This window comes from Trachurus trachurus, assembly GCF_905171665.1.
Source record: "Trachurus trachurus genome assembly, chromosome: 24".
NCBI classification, from domain to species: Eukaryota; Metazoa; Chordata; class Actinopteri; order Carangiformes; family Carangidae; genus Trachurus; species Trachurus trachurus.
This window is the reverse complement of record NC_139910.1, coordinates 6,768,985-6,786,445: the sequence shown is the minus strand read 5'-3', so window position 1 is coordinate 6,786,445 and position 17,461 is coordinate 6,768,985. Positions and strand designations below refer to the sequence as shown.

The following is a 17,461-nucleotide window of genomic DNA, read 5'->3' as shown; positions in this document are numbered from 1 at the left end:
TAGAGTAAAGTGTAGCCTCCGTATCTGAAGCGAACATGTTCAACTCTCTTTGTCATAAAACAATAGTTTCTTGTAAAATAGTGAGATTGACTGAGCAGCCTAAAAACAGTAGTTAATTCAGCTTTACAGTAAGCGGTTAAATCATCATTGTACATATACTGTAGATTCAAGAGCAGCTGCCCAAATGTTTCCCCTCCTCTTTCTTATACATACATCAGTCAGTTTAAGTCAAACACCGAGCACCGGCCGGGCAGCTGAAGAGACTCTGATGCTTGAGTTGCAGAAAATGTTTGACAAGCAGGAGGAACACGATGAATCGGCTATCAGCAGCGCACAGAGGGACCAGCAGAGCAGCAGACAGAGTATCTGATGAAACTGCAGATCAGTATGTATCAGTATCACCGAGCAGAGCTCCAGAGGCTGCTTCGCCCCCGTGCAGCAGCGGCAGCAGCAGCAGCGGCCGCCACCGAGCAGTCCTCGGTTTATCAGGAAGACAAGCTGCTCTGGTGCTCGGCCTTTAAGAAACTGTGATTTCATGCTGTGGCATAAATGTCACAAAGAAAGTCTTCAGTGGTTTGTGGTGCGGTGGTGGAGGAAGTGTTGGACGGCTGCTTAGCTCACTGGCACCAGATGGTTTTCTTTTTTTTATGCATTTTTTGGTCTTATTTAATATAAATTAGTGAATGTAATTATAAAGGACAAAGCAAATATACAGAATATAAAGCAGGGAGCAGCAGCTTGTGTAAGAGTAACATTTAAAAGACACATTTCTGAGTCAGAGAAGAAACTTTTCCAATCATCGGAGCGCATCCTGCTGTCGCCAGAATTGAGGCTTTCAAAGGCTTTTTGTTCCATTTCATCACAACTTCACAAAAAAATGAGATTTCACCAGCCATTTACCCGCAACCGCGTCATTTATGATTGGTTGCTTTTCGCTTGATGAGTATTTCATCCTGCTCAGCGATCTTTAGCATATGTTGCATTAGGGAAAATGTCACCGGATGTGAAATGACTCAGAGGTTTTTAGTTTTTTTGTTTTTTGTTTTTTTTCCTCAAAGCCAGCCAGGAGAATAACAAAGAAAAAAAATCCATTATAACCTGTTTTTTTGAAAGTTCCCATAACTCACAGGAGCAAAGTAGTTTTTTTGTAATGAGGAGAGAAAAAGGAGTAAAGGCAACAGAGACAATCACTGTTTTATTGATCACAAGCTAATGAAAACAGAAAAGCCTGTGAATCGCTCATCCCTTTAGGCCCCCGCACTGGTATTTGTTTCTCATAACTCACTCAAGCTTACATCCAGTTAAACTCACACTATAAAGTGCAACAACTAATGAGTTTGAGTAATACCCTTTATGTGTCTATCTATATACTGTATTCATATTTCTATACATGTGGCACAGAGGTCCGAGAAGACGTCTTACTTTTCCTTGTGGATTCTTTGTGCAAAAATATTTACGCTCTTTTTGTCGTTTGTGTCTCCTCACTCAGGCTCGAAGGAACAGAGGACAAGTTCAGGAACAGGGAAAGTCGTCCTGAAGATCTGCAGGTCATCGCCGAGCTGAAGGACATGGTGTCTGAGAGAGAGTCTCTAGTCAAGAAACTGGTGGTAGGTCGCTGCTGATGAGGTAGAGAGAGACGATACAACAGTATCAAGGGTGAAAAGGAAAACTCTCCATCTCTAAAATTAAGCAGATGTAAGTTATTGTTGTGTTTTGAATCCAGTAGAAGCAAAGATAAGAGTGTGTTTCCCCAACTGAGGCTCCTTTTTAACAATTTACTGAGAATTACTGATGTGAAAATGCAAAGAGACCGAAGTATCCCGGTCCACAGAGGACAGGAATAGATTTCTTAAATCTTAAATGTCACCCAGAGTTCATTTCAAAAGGTTTATTGACACATAATTGGTGGGAAAATTTAATTTTTACTAGCAATACCTTGGAAGTTTGATATTTAGTTGTACAGTGTCATGCATTTTAAATTCTAACCTAAAGAAAAGATGCTAATCAGAATAAGAGAGGATCCAGGACGTTTCCCTGAGGAACTCCACTTTTGATAAAGCTGTTTACTTAATCATAACATCTAAGAAAAGACATCAAGGCAACACATGTTATGACTGAACAATTTTTAATTGTATAGCCTAATAAACAATACAGTTATCTCCAACAATCCAGTACTCTCTTTCTAAAGTTGAACTGTTATAAACCCAAAATAAACTAAATGTATTTTCATGTGGCGTTCAGGGCTTTGGTCTCGAGAGAGTAACTTAGATAAATCTTTATTTAAAGACTATTCCACCGTCGCCCAGCATCCAGGTCCACAGAGGACAGGAATAGATTTCTTAAAGAGTTTGTATCAAAAGGTTTATTGACACGTAATTGGTGGGAAAATCACAATTTTACTAGCAATATCTTGAAAGTTTGATATTTAGTTGTGCAGTGTCATGCATTTTAAATTCTAACCTAAAGAAAAGATGCTAATCAGAATGAGAGAGGATCCAGGACGCTGCCCTGAGGAACTCCACTCTTGATAAAGCTGTTTACTTAATCATAACAGAAAAGACATCAAGGCAACACATGTAATGACTAAACAATTTTTAAATGTATTGCCTAATAAACAATACAGTTATCTCCAACAGCCCAGTACTCTCTTTCTAAAGTTGAACTTCTATAAACCCAAAATAAACAAAATGTATTTTCATGTGGTGTTCAGGGCTTTGGTCTCGAGAGAGTAACTTAGATAAATCTTTATTTAAAGACTATTCCACCGTCTCCCAGCCGCACTCCTCTGTCTTTCCGACAGTTTAAGATCCAATGTGCTACAGCTCATTAACACCGTGATTTTCATTGGGTTTGTCAGGGACACAGGCGACAATAACACGAGGCTGCTGCAGCGTCACTGCTCTAATCACGCTGTAAAGGTGACTTTATAAATCAGCTTACATTTGTCACGGTGCAGTGCCATTGCCGTTGCCATTGAGGTTTCTGAGCTGTGAGCCTGTGTCTGAGACCCGCAGCCTGTTGTTGTTTGGAGGTTAAAGAGAGAAAACACTCGAGTGAACTTGCAAAAGGGACAGTTATCATGGTTGAAATGGATATTTTTGAAGCGATGACATAAAACTGCAGCAGCAAAGTGTGTGCGGCGCGACTCTAAAAACTAAAAACAATCTCATTAAATGTGTGATTTGAGTCTCTGGAGTCGCCCACAGCCTCTTTAGCTGTCGAGCCTGACATGATTTGTTCCTTCCTCCTCCAGGACGACAAGAAGTTCTACCAGCTGGAGCTCGTCAACAGGGAGACAAACTTCAACAAAGTGTTCAACGCCAGTCCCAACGTAGGAGTCATCAACCCGCTCATCAAGGTAGGTCCAGATGTCCTGTACAGTAGCTACACCACACACAGGGGCGCGCCACGACCAGCAAAGATGATATCCACTCCATCCCATCTCATACGATCAGTGCTGGTTGATCAATCAGCACTGAAGGAGTTCAACCACAACCGCTGTCACAGTGTTGCTCTAACTGCTGTTGAACAAATGAGGCCGTGAACCTAAATCTCCACCAAAGCTGACACCCCGGTTTATTACACAAAAAGCTGCTGATTTACAAATAGAACATTTAGTTTATTTTTAACACATTTATTCTTTTGTTTTGTTAGATGACAACATCAGAGGTGGAGGAAGGTTTCATTTGTTTGCAGCAGTTAAAACAAGTAAAGGTGTCACAGTTTACCTGAAGTTCAACGCGCCATCGTAACTTACTGTAACACTGAACTCTGTATTTACTTTAATGATTTGGTGAAACACAGACACATCAAATCAAACACATTTCTAATACTGTGGCACTAGCTTTGAAAATCAGATGAATTTTACACAACACAAACACAGAGATTTGTAGTTTTCCTTGCTTTAAAGTCCCTGAAAACTTGGTATAAAATCAGCCTTACTCTATAAAATGAAATATTTATTAGTAAATTACAAGAATTAGTCACATTTTAAACAAAACATACAATACTGATTGATATTTCAATGCAGTGAATTTGCTTTATTGGGACTATGTGAGCGTATTTTGATCAGATTTCAGTTAAAATGTTGCTGAATCATGATTGAGCCGTAGAATATGTGACATGTTTTCACATTGTACCAACTGAGCCACGCCCACTTTGTAGCAGTGAGAAAAAAAATAGGAGAAAAACAAGAGAAATTTCTCATTTTAAATCAACAGTTGTGAGAAACTAGTCTCATCATGTGCGGATGGATGTCATCTCTCAAGAGTAAGAAGCTGATTGATTGAAATGAAAACCAATCAGGGCCTTTAAAGCTCCAGTGAACCTGGACAACATGACGATGTCACTCTTCACTGTGTGTCTGAGAGCTGGATGTTCATCACTTTGCATGTTCACTATATATAACTGTCCACACCATCTCTCTATGGGCTCTACGACCTCCAGTTTATCTGTCGTTGCTGTTACATGTATGTTCTCCAACATATCTGTACATGTGCCGTGTGTTTTGTTTCACCCATGTGTGTATATTTCCGTGCGAGTGGCTCTTTCCCCCCCACCTTCCTTCCTTCCTTCCTTAATCCCTTCCTTCCTTCCTTCCTCTCCTCCTGACTCTTTCCTTTGCTTTCCAAGCCATTTGTTAGTGTGAGATGTTTCCTGCTTTGACACATCTCTTCTCATCTGAATCTCCATTCTGCTCAGAGCGACTGGTGCTTTAAGGCTGAGCCTGAGTGATGCCGGTCCTCAGACCGATCCACTCACTCTGCTTCGATCAGCATTTTCAATATGATCAAGTTTAGCACGCTGCTCTTTTCCTGTCTCTCACCGGCTGGACTGTTACGACCTCTAGAGCTCTCCCTCTACTCCATTTGCCCTTTTCTTTTCCTTTTTTTTTTACCTCCATTTCTTCTAATCTTTTATTATTATTATTATTTTTCCTTTTAAACTTCCCTTTTTGACCCTCGTGCCCGTCCTTTTTCTTTTTGTTTTCTGTGTAGCAAAAGAAAAAGAATGAGAAAACAGCAGCCAGCAGATTCAGCAGCTCTCCTAATCTCAGGGCTCTGGAGGCAGCAGGTATGGGCGTGGGCGTGGCGGGCACAGGAAGTGGGCAGCAGCAGCTCCCACAGCCCCCACCCCCGCCCCCAACCCAGCCCAGCCGCCTAGAGCCCATCCCCAACTCCCCCCTCCACCACCTTGAGCTCAACTCCAACAAACCTCTTCCCCCGCCGACCCCTCCCACCGAACCCAAGAAATTCATGAGGTGAGACCTTCCATCACCCATCCAATCCAATCACAGGCCTCTGGTCAGTTAGTAATAAAAACCCTGTGGAGCAAAGAGGTTAAAGCACTTTAACGACGTCGACTTAATGAGTCGAAACTGTGATTTTATCGTAGAAGCTGAATTTATACATTTATAATAATAAATTATAATAAAAAACACCAGAACTCTGTTGCTTCTGGATCTGTAGACACCAACAATAATAACTGATGTTTGACATTTTCGCCGCCTCCTGCCATGTCGGCCCCGTCACAAACCATCAGGAGCATGAAGTCATTGTCATCACTGCAGAGCTGCAGAGGGGAACATTAAAAAAAAACCTCCAAATGAGCTAAAGTGTCGAAACCGACCGTTCACCAAACACCCAACTCCCACCGACAGGTCGACCGACGTTCACGCTGTTTTATGGCTCAGGATCGATACTCAGAGGTCGCAGCTCCGTGGATTCTCATTTCCACCTGAAATGACTGAATTCACCAATAAAACTAATGAAGGAAATAAGACGAGAGAGTTAGACTGTCTCTCTGTAGCAGCTGAGCTTTAATCAGCTTCTCATGCTTTGACAAAAACAGGTCAGAGGTGAGATTTATGTTTTGTCGTTTATATTTTCAAACCGTATGTTTCACTTTTAATGTAAAAAAAAACCTCAGGGTAGCAAGAGGACGAACTGAACTCAAACCCTAGTGGAGTTAAACACTACAGTAACATCTGAGGCCAGCTGTTACATAGTAATAATAATGATAATGGCAATAGATACTTTATTTGTATTGTACTTTTTGAAACAACAAAGCACTTTTGTAAAATAAAACATAGAAATGCCAATGAACAGTTATAAAAAATGAACAAAAAAATAACAAAACACATTAAAATTGAAAATAAAAAAGTGTTTATTACAGTAGATGTAGTATTACTGTACAGCACAGTGGAGGTGCTGGTTGTTTGCAGTGTTTTTATAAGAGCAAACAACTGTTTGAGAACAATTTGAAGTTTGTTCTTTAATTATCATAATAATATTTGCACTAAAATGATGTGGAGAAATCCACTTATTTAAACCCAATCTGGGATCTTTTCTTAAAGGGATAGTTCAACACTTTGGCAAATTGGCCCATTGCCATAATCCCTTTAGTCATAGCAGTAGGATCGTTACCTTTAATTGTCGGTGCAAGATATTTTTAGAACGGCGGAGCAGAGCCGTGAGCTGCTCAGAGCTACGCTACGGGGGCTCATGGGATTTCTTGGTTTCCCTCATCAAACTCATCAAATACATAATCCAACAAGTTGTGACCTGCACATTCACCACGCTATGAGATAATAACAGAACATTACCAGACAGAGTTGTTCTAGAGGTAAATTCATGCAAAGGGTTCCCGTATAGTGGGCAGTTTTTCAGCAAGCAGTCTCTGTGTTTACCTTGAAAAAACAACTCCGATTCACAACTCGCGGCTCTGCTCTGCCATTCTAAAAATAGCTTGCACCGACAATTATAGGTAACGAACCTACTGCTAAAACTATAGGGATTATGGCAATGGGCCAATTTGCCAAAATGTTGAACTATACCATTAAACCACACTTACTAAACCCTGGCCAAGTCCTTAACCACATCTTAAACAACGAGGGTCCATGACACTCGTACCGAACCCCTGTGTGACAGGTCGGCTGCACCTGCTCACGATGTCAAAGCTGCAGCTGCACAAACAGCTGGAGGGGGAGGCGGGGCTTAGCGAACGGTCGGTGACATCACACAGGTCGACGGCAGCAGCAGCAGCAGCGACTGATCCTCAGAGGTCAGAGGTTAAAGGTCACAGCGTGAGACGCCAGCAGCTCCACAGCTCTTTATAATAAAAAAAATACCAGCAACAACATGAAACACCAGAAACACGAGCTCCTGATGTGACTGAAGCTTTACAGAATGGCCTGGGAATGCAAAAGGGGGCATGTTTTTATTTCTTTACCTCCACCCCTCCTCTCCACACCTTGTGCGTCCGTCCGTCAAGTCTGAACATGTCGACATCTCGTGCATGCAGGAAGTTACTACAACATTTTGTTGTTTGTACCTTTTTTTTGTTGCTGTTGTTGTCGTTGCATTGTGTTATCCTTTCTTTTGTTTTTTGTTCTTTTAATCCTTCATCCTCATCTTCATCTGAATCTCAGCATGTTGTTGCACACGCTGCACTTTTACCTCCTCAACTCCAGATGTGTGAGGGGTTGTTGTGTCGATTTATTTTTGTGCCAAAGTGAATAAACACTCTTTGTCATGTGACGTCTCTAATGAAGTAGATATTGTCTTTTGCTATGATGATGATGGACGGTCTCTCTGTGTGTGGTGGTGGTGGTGCTGGTGTCTTATTTTGAAAAGCTTCACTCTGTGGTGCAATAAAAGCGTTGCTGTGCTGTGGTGTGTGAACCGAACCGACGCTGGTCAGTTAATAACAAACATGTATGTGAGAGCATGTCCTGCTGCATGTTTTATGCAAAGAAGACTCATGAGATATTATGGGATGGCTGCTTTGCAAAAGCTTGGGATGAAACTTTATAACAGGAGCCACACACACACACACAAACACCACATCACATAAACACACACACAAATGCTCATAAAGGTATAGTTTAACATTTTGGCAAATTGGCCCATTGCCATAATCCCTATAGTCATAGCAGTAGGTTTGTTACCTTTAATTGTCGGTGCAAGCTGTTTTTAGAACGGCGGAGCAGAGTCGTGAGCTGCTCAGAGCTACGCTACGGAGGCTAATGGGATTTCTTGGTTTCCCTCATCAAACTCATCAAATACACAATCCAACAACTCCAAAACGCTCTGGTGGACAAGTTGTGACCTGCACATTCACCACGCTATGAGATAATAACAGAACGTTATGAGACAGAGTTGTTTTAGAGGCAAATTCATGCAAAACCGCTGATGCACGTTGCGTTCAGGGACAGTTTACCATCAAGCAGTCTCTGTGTTTACCTCTAAAACAACTCTGTCTCGTATGTGCAGGTCACAACTTGTCCACCAGAGCGTTTTGGAGTTGTTGGATTGTGTATTTGATGAGTTTGATGAGGGAAACCAAGAAATCCCATGAGCCTCCGTAGCGTAGCTCTGAGCAGATCACGGCTCTGCTCCGCCGCTCTAAAAACATCTTGCACTGACAATTAAAGGTAACAAACCTACTGCTGTGACTATAGGGATTATGGCAATGGGCCAATTTGCCAAAATGTTGAACTATCCCTTTAAAGGTGATCCTTGCTTTTCCGAAGAAGCAAAAACACACTCATTGCTATTGGCAGGAATGCAGAGCTACACACAGACACACACACAAAGCGAGAGGCGAGCAGTGACAGTATGAGGTCAGATATTACAGATCTGCTTTGAAATGTTTTCAGACTGTATTAAATGACTCTCGCTCTCTCTCTCTCTTTGTTCTCCACTAAACCTCCTCGTCGACTGATCGCTGCTCTAACCCGACACTGACCTGCTCCCCGCCCGCAGCAATTTGTGAATCTTAACCCATTCAAAAAAAAAAACAAGAACAAGAAGTCGTCGTCATCGCTTTAACAGTTTTCCTTCAGCTGACGAAATCTTATCCAAATTAATTAGACTATTAGAATCATATCTGGCTGCAGATCTCCGTGCCCACGAGCTGCCGACGTTAACGACGAGGCTCGTTTCACTTCGTATACCGGAGTCATTAGGTCTGATGGGAGTTGAGTCAACACACAGAGGAGAAGGAGAAGGAGAGGAGCTGCTGATGAGGACCGACGTGGTCTCTACGGTTTAGATAGAATGGGTAAAAATAAATCTGTTTTCCAGTGAATCAGATCAATTACATACAGATACTTTTAGTTTGTAGTGAATCATGGTGATCACAGTCTGGTGGAAGGTCAAAAGGTCGTGGTTTAATCATCAGCTCATCAGATCCTCCTTTATTTAGATTAGATTGTACTAGATTATTATTATAATATATATTTTGGATATTGTTCCCAAAACATAGCTATTACAATGTTGCACTAATAGAAACCAATAAAAGTTAAAAGAAAAAATGAAATGTTATTGTGACCATAGTGTAAAATCCTCAGTGTAGATCAAATATCAAATATATTCATAACATATGTGGCTCCTCCCCTCAAATTAAGAAATAAATATTGCTGCAGAAAACAGCTTAAATAGCAAACTCTCTTTTCACATTGAATAACTTTATTTACACAGGACAATAACTCAGCACAGTGTTGTATACTCATACATTACATTACTTACACATATTTTGTGTTATATTGTATGTGTTAGCATGAATCCCCATAGATGTTCTTACAGATACAGTTTGATATAAATCATGAACGTCATTCATTTAAACTACATTTAAGCACTACTTGTTATTATGTAACAGTAAATAAAGGCCACAGTGTGGTGTGTGTGAAGTTGCCCTTAAAGTTGGAATAAAATATTTTTTACCTCTTGTCATGACATTATTGTGACAATGTGATTTATTCTTAAATTATATATAAGTTCATATCTTCTCAAAACTGGCAACTGGGACTCAGTATGTCTCACTGCACCTGGTCAAAGGTGATTAATGATGTGTATAAATATGAATGAAACGAGGAATGTGTCTGAAAACAAAATGAATCCAACTTTATGGGCAACAGTTTACATCACAGTGTTGTTATAGAAACAGAGCGTCTCTCTGTGTGACTGTGAGTTTTGTCCATGTTCGGTGTAAACATGATAAACATGATTCATCAGGCTGAACAAATGAGGAAATCCTGAAGCTCAGAGAACATTCAGACATTACCCCGGGGTTGTGTGTCTGTGTGTGTGTGTGTGTCTTTGTGTGTTTGTTTAAGAAGTAGCCAATTAAGAAGCAGGAGCGTCTCCAGCAGCTGTTTGTTTTGATAGATGCTCACACTTTAAACTTAATGAGTTCAAACTTTGGGAAACAACAACAACACGTTCCCCCCGGAAACGGCTTCACACAGATTCACTGATTATTGACATTTTTACTTTCATTCAGCAGCTGATTAATGTTGGATACGAAACACACACACACACACACACATACACACACACACACACACACACACACGCACACACTGGTCATAATAACACAGAAACAGTCCCAATACAAAGCTGTGTCCATGTTCCACACCACATGCTAAGAAGATACTGACTTCAGGCCAGCTAACTGTGTTTTTATGGAGCTTTTACCCACATCTAATGGTCTTCTGCAGGTGCATTTCACCCAGGTCAGACTCTATACAGTCTGGAAGACCATGAGAAGTGGCTGAAAGCTCCAAAAAGGCCTTGAAATTATAAATTCACTGACTCATAATAATTAATAATTAAATAACAAGTAACTTTTCATTTATTTAATACAGTTTGCACATGTAAAAATGCCTAAGGCTGGATTACCAACCCCAATAGATGTCCATATGTGTCAGTGGCTTTGTGATAATTCAATTTCTCCCCTGTTTTCCAGGGAATGTGCATCATCATCATCATCATCATCATCATCATCCTCATCAGATGTGTCCTCGATTAGTGAAAATAATCCAGATTGTTGACTATATGAACAAAATACAAGAGACAATGAGTTTGAGGCCTGGTTTTATCCCAGTAAAGCAGCACTGGTATGATGATGATGTTGATGATGATGATGGTGTGGAACCACGACACAGCTGTGACTCTGCTGCCCCCCTGTGGACACAGAGGGCACTGAGTGGACTTTGTATTTACAGCCCGATTCTAATCATGAATTGTTTTTTATCGACTCTCATTGAAGTGGTCTGATGTAGATGAGAGACTGTGAATATCTTTATTTCTTCATTCTTTTGTAAGTTCAAGTTACAAAATAGACACACACAGAGGGGATAAAAAATGTCTTTATGACAAAAGTCCTGCATCCGGACGGTCAGGTTCAAGTTCAGGTATTAGGGTTAGGATTGTTTTGCAGTCAGATGATGACGTCCTGTTGGAACATATACACAAAACACAATGTAATGCAACACAAACCCAACACATCTGAGCTGACTTATGATTATAAACATGATGATAAAAGTGCTCAAGGCTCCACCAATCAGGACCTAAAAGAGAGAGAAGGCCAGGTCAATAGAAAGAATGACTCCGGTAAAAGGTAAAATAATAGTAAAAGAAGTCACTAAAGGAAAAATACAGCGTCATCAGCAAAGTATCTACAGTAAAGATAGTTATTATGCGTAAAAATACAACATTTATCAATATAAAACATTATTATATTGAATATCAAAAGTAAAAACAATCGAACCTATCTGTCGGTGCAGCAAAAATAACTCATTCAAGCAGTTAATGTGTTGAATTAGTTGAGTGTCTTCGGTTTATAACGTATAAGAAACAAGGAAACCTTCATTGAAAACAGATTGAAAGATAATATAATAACATATTCTCTGCCTTATAATAAAAATAATGTGCATCACATTCAATTTTTGCTCTTGAAGTTGCACAAACACACACAAATCCTCAGAGTTGTATTGATTTACAGTATTTCTGCCTTCTTGGTTTCTTCCCTGACTCTCCTCTGTTTCTATTGGTGTTGTTCTTTTTCTTTTTCTTTTTCTCCTCCTTGTTGTTGTGGTGGCCCCCTGAAGCCCTCCTGAGACTAAGGACCCCACCTCCACCACCACCTCCAACACCACCACCATCGACTCCCCGGACGCCCAGCGCCAGGAGTGGTTCGCTCAATACTTTTCCTTTTGATTGACCACAAACCTGCAAAAACACACAAGGATTCAAGCATGTCGACCAAACTTTAAAAAAAAAAAAAAAAAGAAATAAAATGAAAATAAAAAGAAATAAACGTGGAAAAAAAACGCTGAGAAAAAAAATTGTTCAAACTATTTGTTCTTTATCGTCATTGATGGGTTCTCGGGGGATCAATTCACTTTGGATTCAGTCGACTCGAAGCCGTCGTTCGTGGTTTGAAGACGAAGAAAACGCACAGAACTTGATGTCATTCATTTTCAACTCTGGTAGAAAACGTAATGATTATCCACTTCCTGTGGTTGTCTGAGGGGAAACTGAATTGAAAACCCCCCGATCCCGGCTGTCAAAAAAAACAAAAAACGTCATCACTCTGATCTGATTTGATTATTGCTTGATTATTGATCTCTTGATTGTTTCACTGTGGACTGTGAGTTTCTCTCTCTTAGTAACAGTGACAATGATCATCAGTCTGTTCGATGTTTGTTTCTTTTTTTTGTTCGTTTGTTTTTTTCTTTTACTTCCTGATCTTATTATTTTTTTTTTTGCAGTTTCTTGGAACTAGAAAAAAATGAGTGGTGCATTATCATGCTGCTAATTGCCATTGTTGGACAACAGTAAGAAATATATATATAAAGAACTATACGGTAGGTTATTGTGCTCTCTCTCTCTCTGTACGTGGGCCCACTGCATACAGCATCTTAGACTAGGAGCGCTGATCTAAGACCAGTTTGCCTCCCTCATTTATGGTGACATTTACACGATGTCTGATCCTAGATCAGTTAACACTGCTCTGATATGCTCCATGAATACAAGGCTCTGATTTTAGGACGGCACCATCATGGCAAAGTTTGTTACAGCTGCATAGAAGTTTCAGCAGATTTTGGTAGAATATTAAAACCTGTTTGTATGGTTGTCTGTCTCAACACAGATATAATGATGTCTCACCAATTTTAAAAACAAAAATAGCATATTTTATATTTATATTATAATGTGTATGCTTAATAAATAATTATTGTGACATTTACCCATGTTTGCTTGTGATTTTTTATTAGATATTTCAAACTTTTTGAAAGAATAGTTTTTTTTAAAAAACAACAAGAATGAAACAATAATTATTTTAGCTATAGCCACTGAATTAATCAGTTGACTAGTTGGATAATCAACAAAAATATATAATTTGTAATAGCTCTAAGCTTCATAAATGTGGGGATTTGATTAGTTGCCCTTTTCCTTCCTTGTTAAATTTGTTTATTATCTACTAGCTATTTGATTTTTGGTCATATAAAACAGATATTTCAAACAGAATATGGTATACATATGATATAGCTTAGCTATAGGCTTGGAGAAATTATAGCAGAAACCCCTCTTTATTTATCACTAAATAATGTGCAATTTAATTGATTAGGATGCAAATTTGTTGCAGAAAGAGTTAAAACAATGTGAAGTCCACAGCAAGTTTGAATGACTCTTTATTAAACTCAGTGTATTTGATAATATGAGACCGGTTTACTAATGTGTATCAAGAAGATAACAACAGTGTTTTAGGAGAATGGAAAGGCTATTGAGACGTATCCAGACATTTTTCTACAAAGTGTTAAAAAACATTTAAACTTCCAACACTGAGGCCAACACAACATCAATGACAACAAGTTCCAAGCATGTTCAGATCTGGTCATACATGTTATGACACACCATTTTTAAGTTATAATAAATGTATTTATAACTCGCTTTTACAAGTGCTCAAAGACGCTTGAAAGTTATCTGTCCTTGGAAACTCTAAAATCTTGAATGATAACATCTCAGATTTGTCCTGTGGTTTTGACATTAATAAACTTCCATACTTATCGTCAATGGGCCCAGATCTCATTAGGTCATTAGTTGTAATAAATAAATGTTAGGTTTAGTATCTAGGTATGATATAACGCTGTAAAGAAGAAAAAAACATAAGTGAGCTTGAAAATACTTTTGTTTAATGCTGATTAAACTATTTCTATGAAGAATACACAAGATAAAAAATGGCCAAATCAAACACAGTCATGTTGTTGGCTGGATATCTTTATAATCTAGTGATTTTTAGTAGGCCTAAATGAAAAAGTGAAAGTTTCCACACACAAAAAAAAAAAGGCATAGAAGCAATGTCTAGGTAGAAAAATATAGGCTAGTGATAACAGTCTAATTGTATCCATTATCTATTCCAACTAGAATGAACATTTCAAAATAAAGGCCTCGTTTTGTTTAATTGTTCTTATCTGTGTAAATATAAGAATCGTATTTCCAAATGTATATAACATTATACTTGGGCTACTGTATGTATCTCAGAATAAAAATCTCTACCATGTAGTTCCGGACGGAGCCACCAGAGGGCGCTGACGCCTCAGCAGCTTCACAGCGTCTGACCCGGAACATAAACAAACCCGGGCCAGAATCCGTTCCGTTCCTGTGCGGGTGAAACATGGCGGCTTCTGGAGCAGCAGCAGCCGGAGCTCCGAGCCGGCTGGTCCAGTACGTGGTGGTCCGGTCGGACCTGGTCCACAAGCTGTCGTGGCCGCTGGGGGCCGTGATCACTCAGGCCTGCCACGCCGCCACCGCCGCCGTGCACCTGCACTACGCGGACTCGGACACGCAGCGGTACCTGTCCGAGCTGGACAGCATGCACAAGGTGGTGCTGGGGGTGAGTTCTATCAAATCAAATCAAATCAAATCAAAATAAACCCACAGGGAAACTTGTCCTGGACAATCAATGCTGTACATCCTGCATACAGATTTTAAAACCATACACCATTCACATACTCACACACACACAACCAACAGAGATCACTTACAGACAGTAGCCTACGACTAAGTTCATGGTTCATACAAAGTAATAAATAATTATAGTAATAAATAATTATTGCACTTTCTCCTATAGCCTATTGCATCTTGCCTCAGTATTGCCACAGTCTCTGGGTCTAAATTGCACCTTTTGTATGTGTGGACTCCAGCATCAGCCCAGTTCCCTTCACTAGGCTACATCTCACTGTTCACTACATCACTGTGCGTTTTAACCCTGTCTGTCTTCTCTTCTGTAACAACATCTATTGCACGTCTGTCCGTCCTGGGTGAGGGATCCCTCCTCTGTTGCTCACCCTGAGGTTTCTCCTGGTTTTCCCTGTTAAAAGGGTTTTCCATGGAGTTTTTCCTGTGAGGGTCTAAGGACAGAGGATGTTGTTACGATGCCATGTGAAGCCCTTTGAGACAAACTGTTTGTAAAAACGGGATATACAAATAAAATTGCCTTGCCTTGCCTTGCCTTCTGTTGTCCTCCTGGGTCAAGGAAGAAAGGAAGGAAGGACGAAGGGAGGACAAAGGGAAAGATAGGTGGGAAGAAGGAAGGAAAGATAGAAGGAGGGAGGGAACAGATTGGGTCAAAAAAGAAGGAAGAAAGTAAGGAAGGAGGGGAGGGGGAAAGGAAGGAAATAAAGATGGAGGGAAGAAACATTCGTTCAAGGAAGAAGAAGGGAAAGAAGGAAGGGAAAAGGAAAGAAAGATGGAGGGATAGGGAACAGGTCAATTGGATCAAAAGAGGAAGGAAGGGGAAAAGGATTGAGGAAAGAAGGAAGGATGGAGGAAGGGAACAGATTGTGTCAATTTGACCCAGAAGGACAACAGAAGGGTTAAACCCATAGGTTAAACCATGATCAATAAAGTTGTGTATCTTGTTTTTGTATCATTATGCAGCTCGTTAGCATGTTGAGCTGATCAGCTGACACGTGCCGGTGGATATTATCAAAACAAATGAAGCCATTTTTAAAAACCTGTGATAATTGTCGGTGTCAAACTAAAGCCGAATTGAAAATTAACAAATACATATTATAACAGGTTGGTGAAATATGTTCTAACAGTTACACATCTGTGTTGATGGATTATTGATTATTTAAATGGTAAGGTTTCAAATTGGGTTTCATTTCCCTCTGATGGTGGTAGTAATAGGCTATAAATATTAATCATATCGATAATGACAATAACTGTATCTATTTAACTTATTTTAACCCAATGTACTGTTGTTGTGGTTTTTAGATTTTGTTCTTCAGTGTTATTGGTGCTGTTTTGTTTTGTTTCCTTTGGTGAGCCAAAGGCAACTTTCCAAGACAAGACAACAAAGATTTAGGCTACTGTATTCTGTTCTATTCTATTCCATTCTATTCTATTCTATAGCAAAGTTAAAAACAAGAGTTTACAGAAGAAAGAAAGAAAGAAAGAAAGAAAGAAAGAAAGAAAGAAAGAAACAGTAACACATAGGATTCAAAGAAAACAAACCAGGTCCAGCAAGTAAACAGTAGGGAACCCAACAGAAAACTTAGACCTACAGTAAGAATATCTACCACATTAATCTAAATAAGATGTAAAGATGCAGTTAAATGAGCTAAAGTAATAATAATTGGGGGTATATGAGTTAAAGAGAGATTTAAAAAAGACTTGGAACAAGTAATACCATTATTGCTGTTGCACAAATATAATAATGCTATCGATATCCTGGACCAACATCTGCAGTACAAATATAACTATTGTAAATTTCCCCTCTGTGGGACGAATAAAGGATTATCTTATCTTATCTCTCATAAAGGTGAGTGTCTCTTTGACTGACTCTATATGTTATTGTCTGTGTCCCCTGCAGGCTCCAGACGAGGCCGCCCTCTCCGCTCTCTCAGAGAACCTGACTCAGGCCGGAGTTTCCCACAAGCTGTGGATCGAGCAGCCGGAGAACGTCCCCACCTGTCTGGCTCTGAAGCCGTACCCCAAAGAGACGGTGCAGCCGCTGCTGCGCAAGTTCAAACTCTTCAAATGACTCCATCTGGAAAAAATAAATACTGTACATCATCCCTGTCGTTGTGACGGCAGGAACGAGGCCGGAGGAGCTTCCACCTTCATGTGTTTACAAAATGAACCGTGGTGCATCGCATCACGTCATGGATCAAAACATCTGTAATTATCGACCAGATTAAAATCAGAAAATGTGAAAAATCTCGATTTATTTTTTTCAGATCTTACAAAAAGATGGTATAATATGTGTGATTGTTGGCAGGTACAGACTTCCACAGGCGGTGTGTTGTCCCACAGCACCTTAACACAACTCACCCATATACACAATAGGTTACATCTGGTTTGTCTTATAGTGCAATGTAGTTAAGTATATATGTGCTTATACATGTGCTTTTTACACTTTCTCTTCATTCATACACTCACTTTAATAAGTGTATTTCTCAAATAACAGTCCAGGTGTCAGTTTTCACCTGTAATTAATTTAATATTAATCAATTAAACAGTAGCACACTGAAGCATCACTGTATTTTGAAAAGGAGCGACAAGAATATGATATCCTATCTATTGATTTAGAGAGTTTAAATTACAACATACGAAGCTGCAGATTTGTGTTTTATAGAGGATTTCAAATTGAAATCTAACTTTAATCTGAG

The 17,461-nt window shown here is 39.7% G+C and overlaps 2 protein-coding genes across 2 annotated transcripts in view; both read left to right on the top strand.

Annotated features, from left to right (window-relative positions):
- fam184ab (family with sequence similarity 184 member Ab) overlaps positions 1-12,002 on the top strand; it is a gene marked incomplete at both ends in the record, with an annotated part of 179,245 nt that extends 167,243 nt beyond the window's left edge. The window contains 4 exons of the mRNA XM_084000346.1: positions 1,490-1,607; positions 3,254-3,358; positions 4,998-5,260; positions 11,894-12,002. Coding sequence (XP_083856472.1) covers positions 1,490-1,607; positions 3,254-3,358; positions 4,998-5,260; positions 11,894-12,002 — 595 coding nt within the window. The remainder of the gene's footprint in view (positions 1-1,489; positions 1,608-3,253; positions 3,359-4,997; positions 5,261-11,893) is intronic.
- A 2,447-nt stretch (positions 12,003-14,449) lies between these two features.
- ptrhd1 (peptidyl-tRNA hydrolase domain containing 1) lies at positions 14,450-17,009 on the top strand. The gene is made up of 2 exons (XM_084000554.1): positions 14,450-14,679; positions 16,663-17,009. The coding sequence occupies exons 1-2, from the start codon at positions 14,461-14,463 to the stop codon at positions 16,831-16,833; spliced, it is 390 nt and encodes a 129-aa protein (XP_083856680.1). The 5' UTR covers positions 14,450-14,460; the 3' UTR covers positions 16,834-17,009.
- The last annotated feature ends 452 nt before the right edge of the window (positions 17,010-17,461 follow it).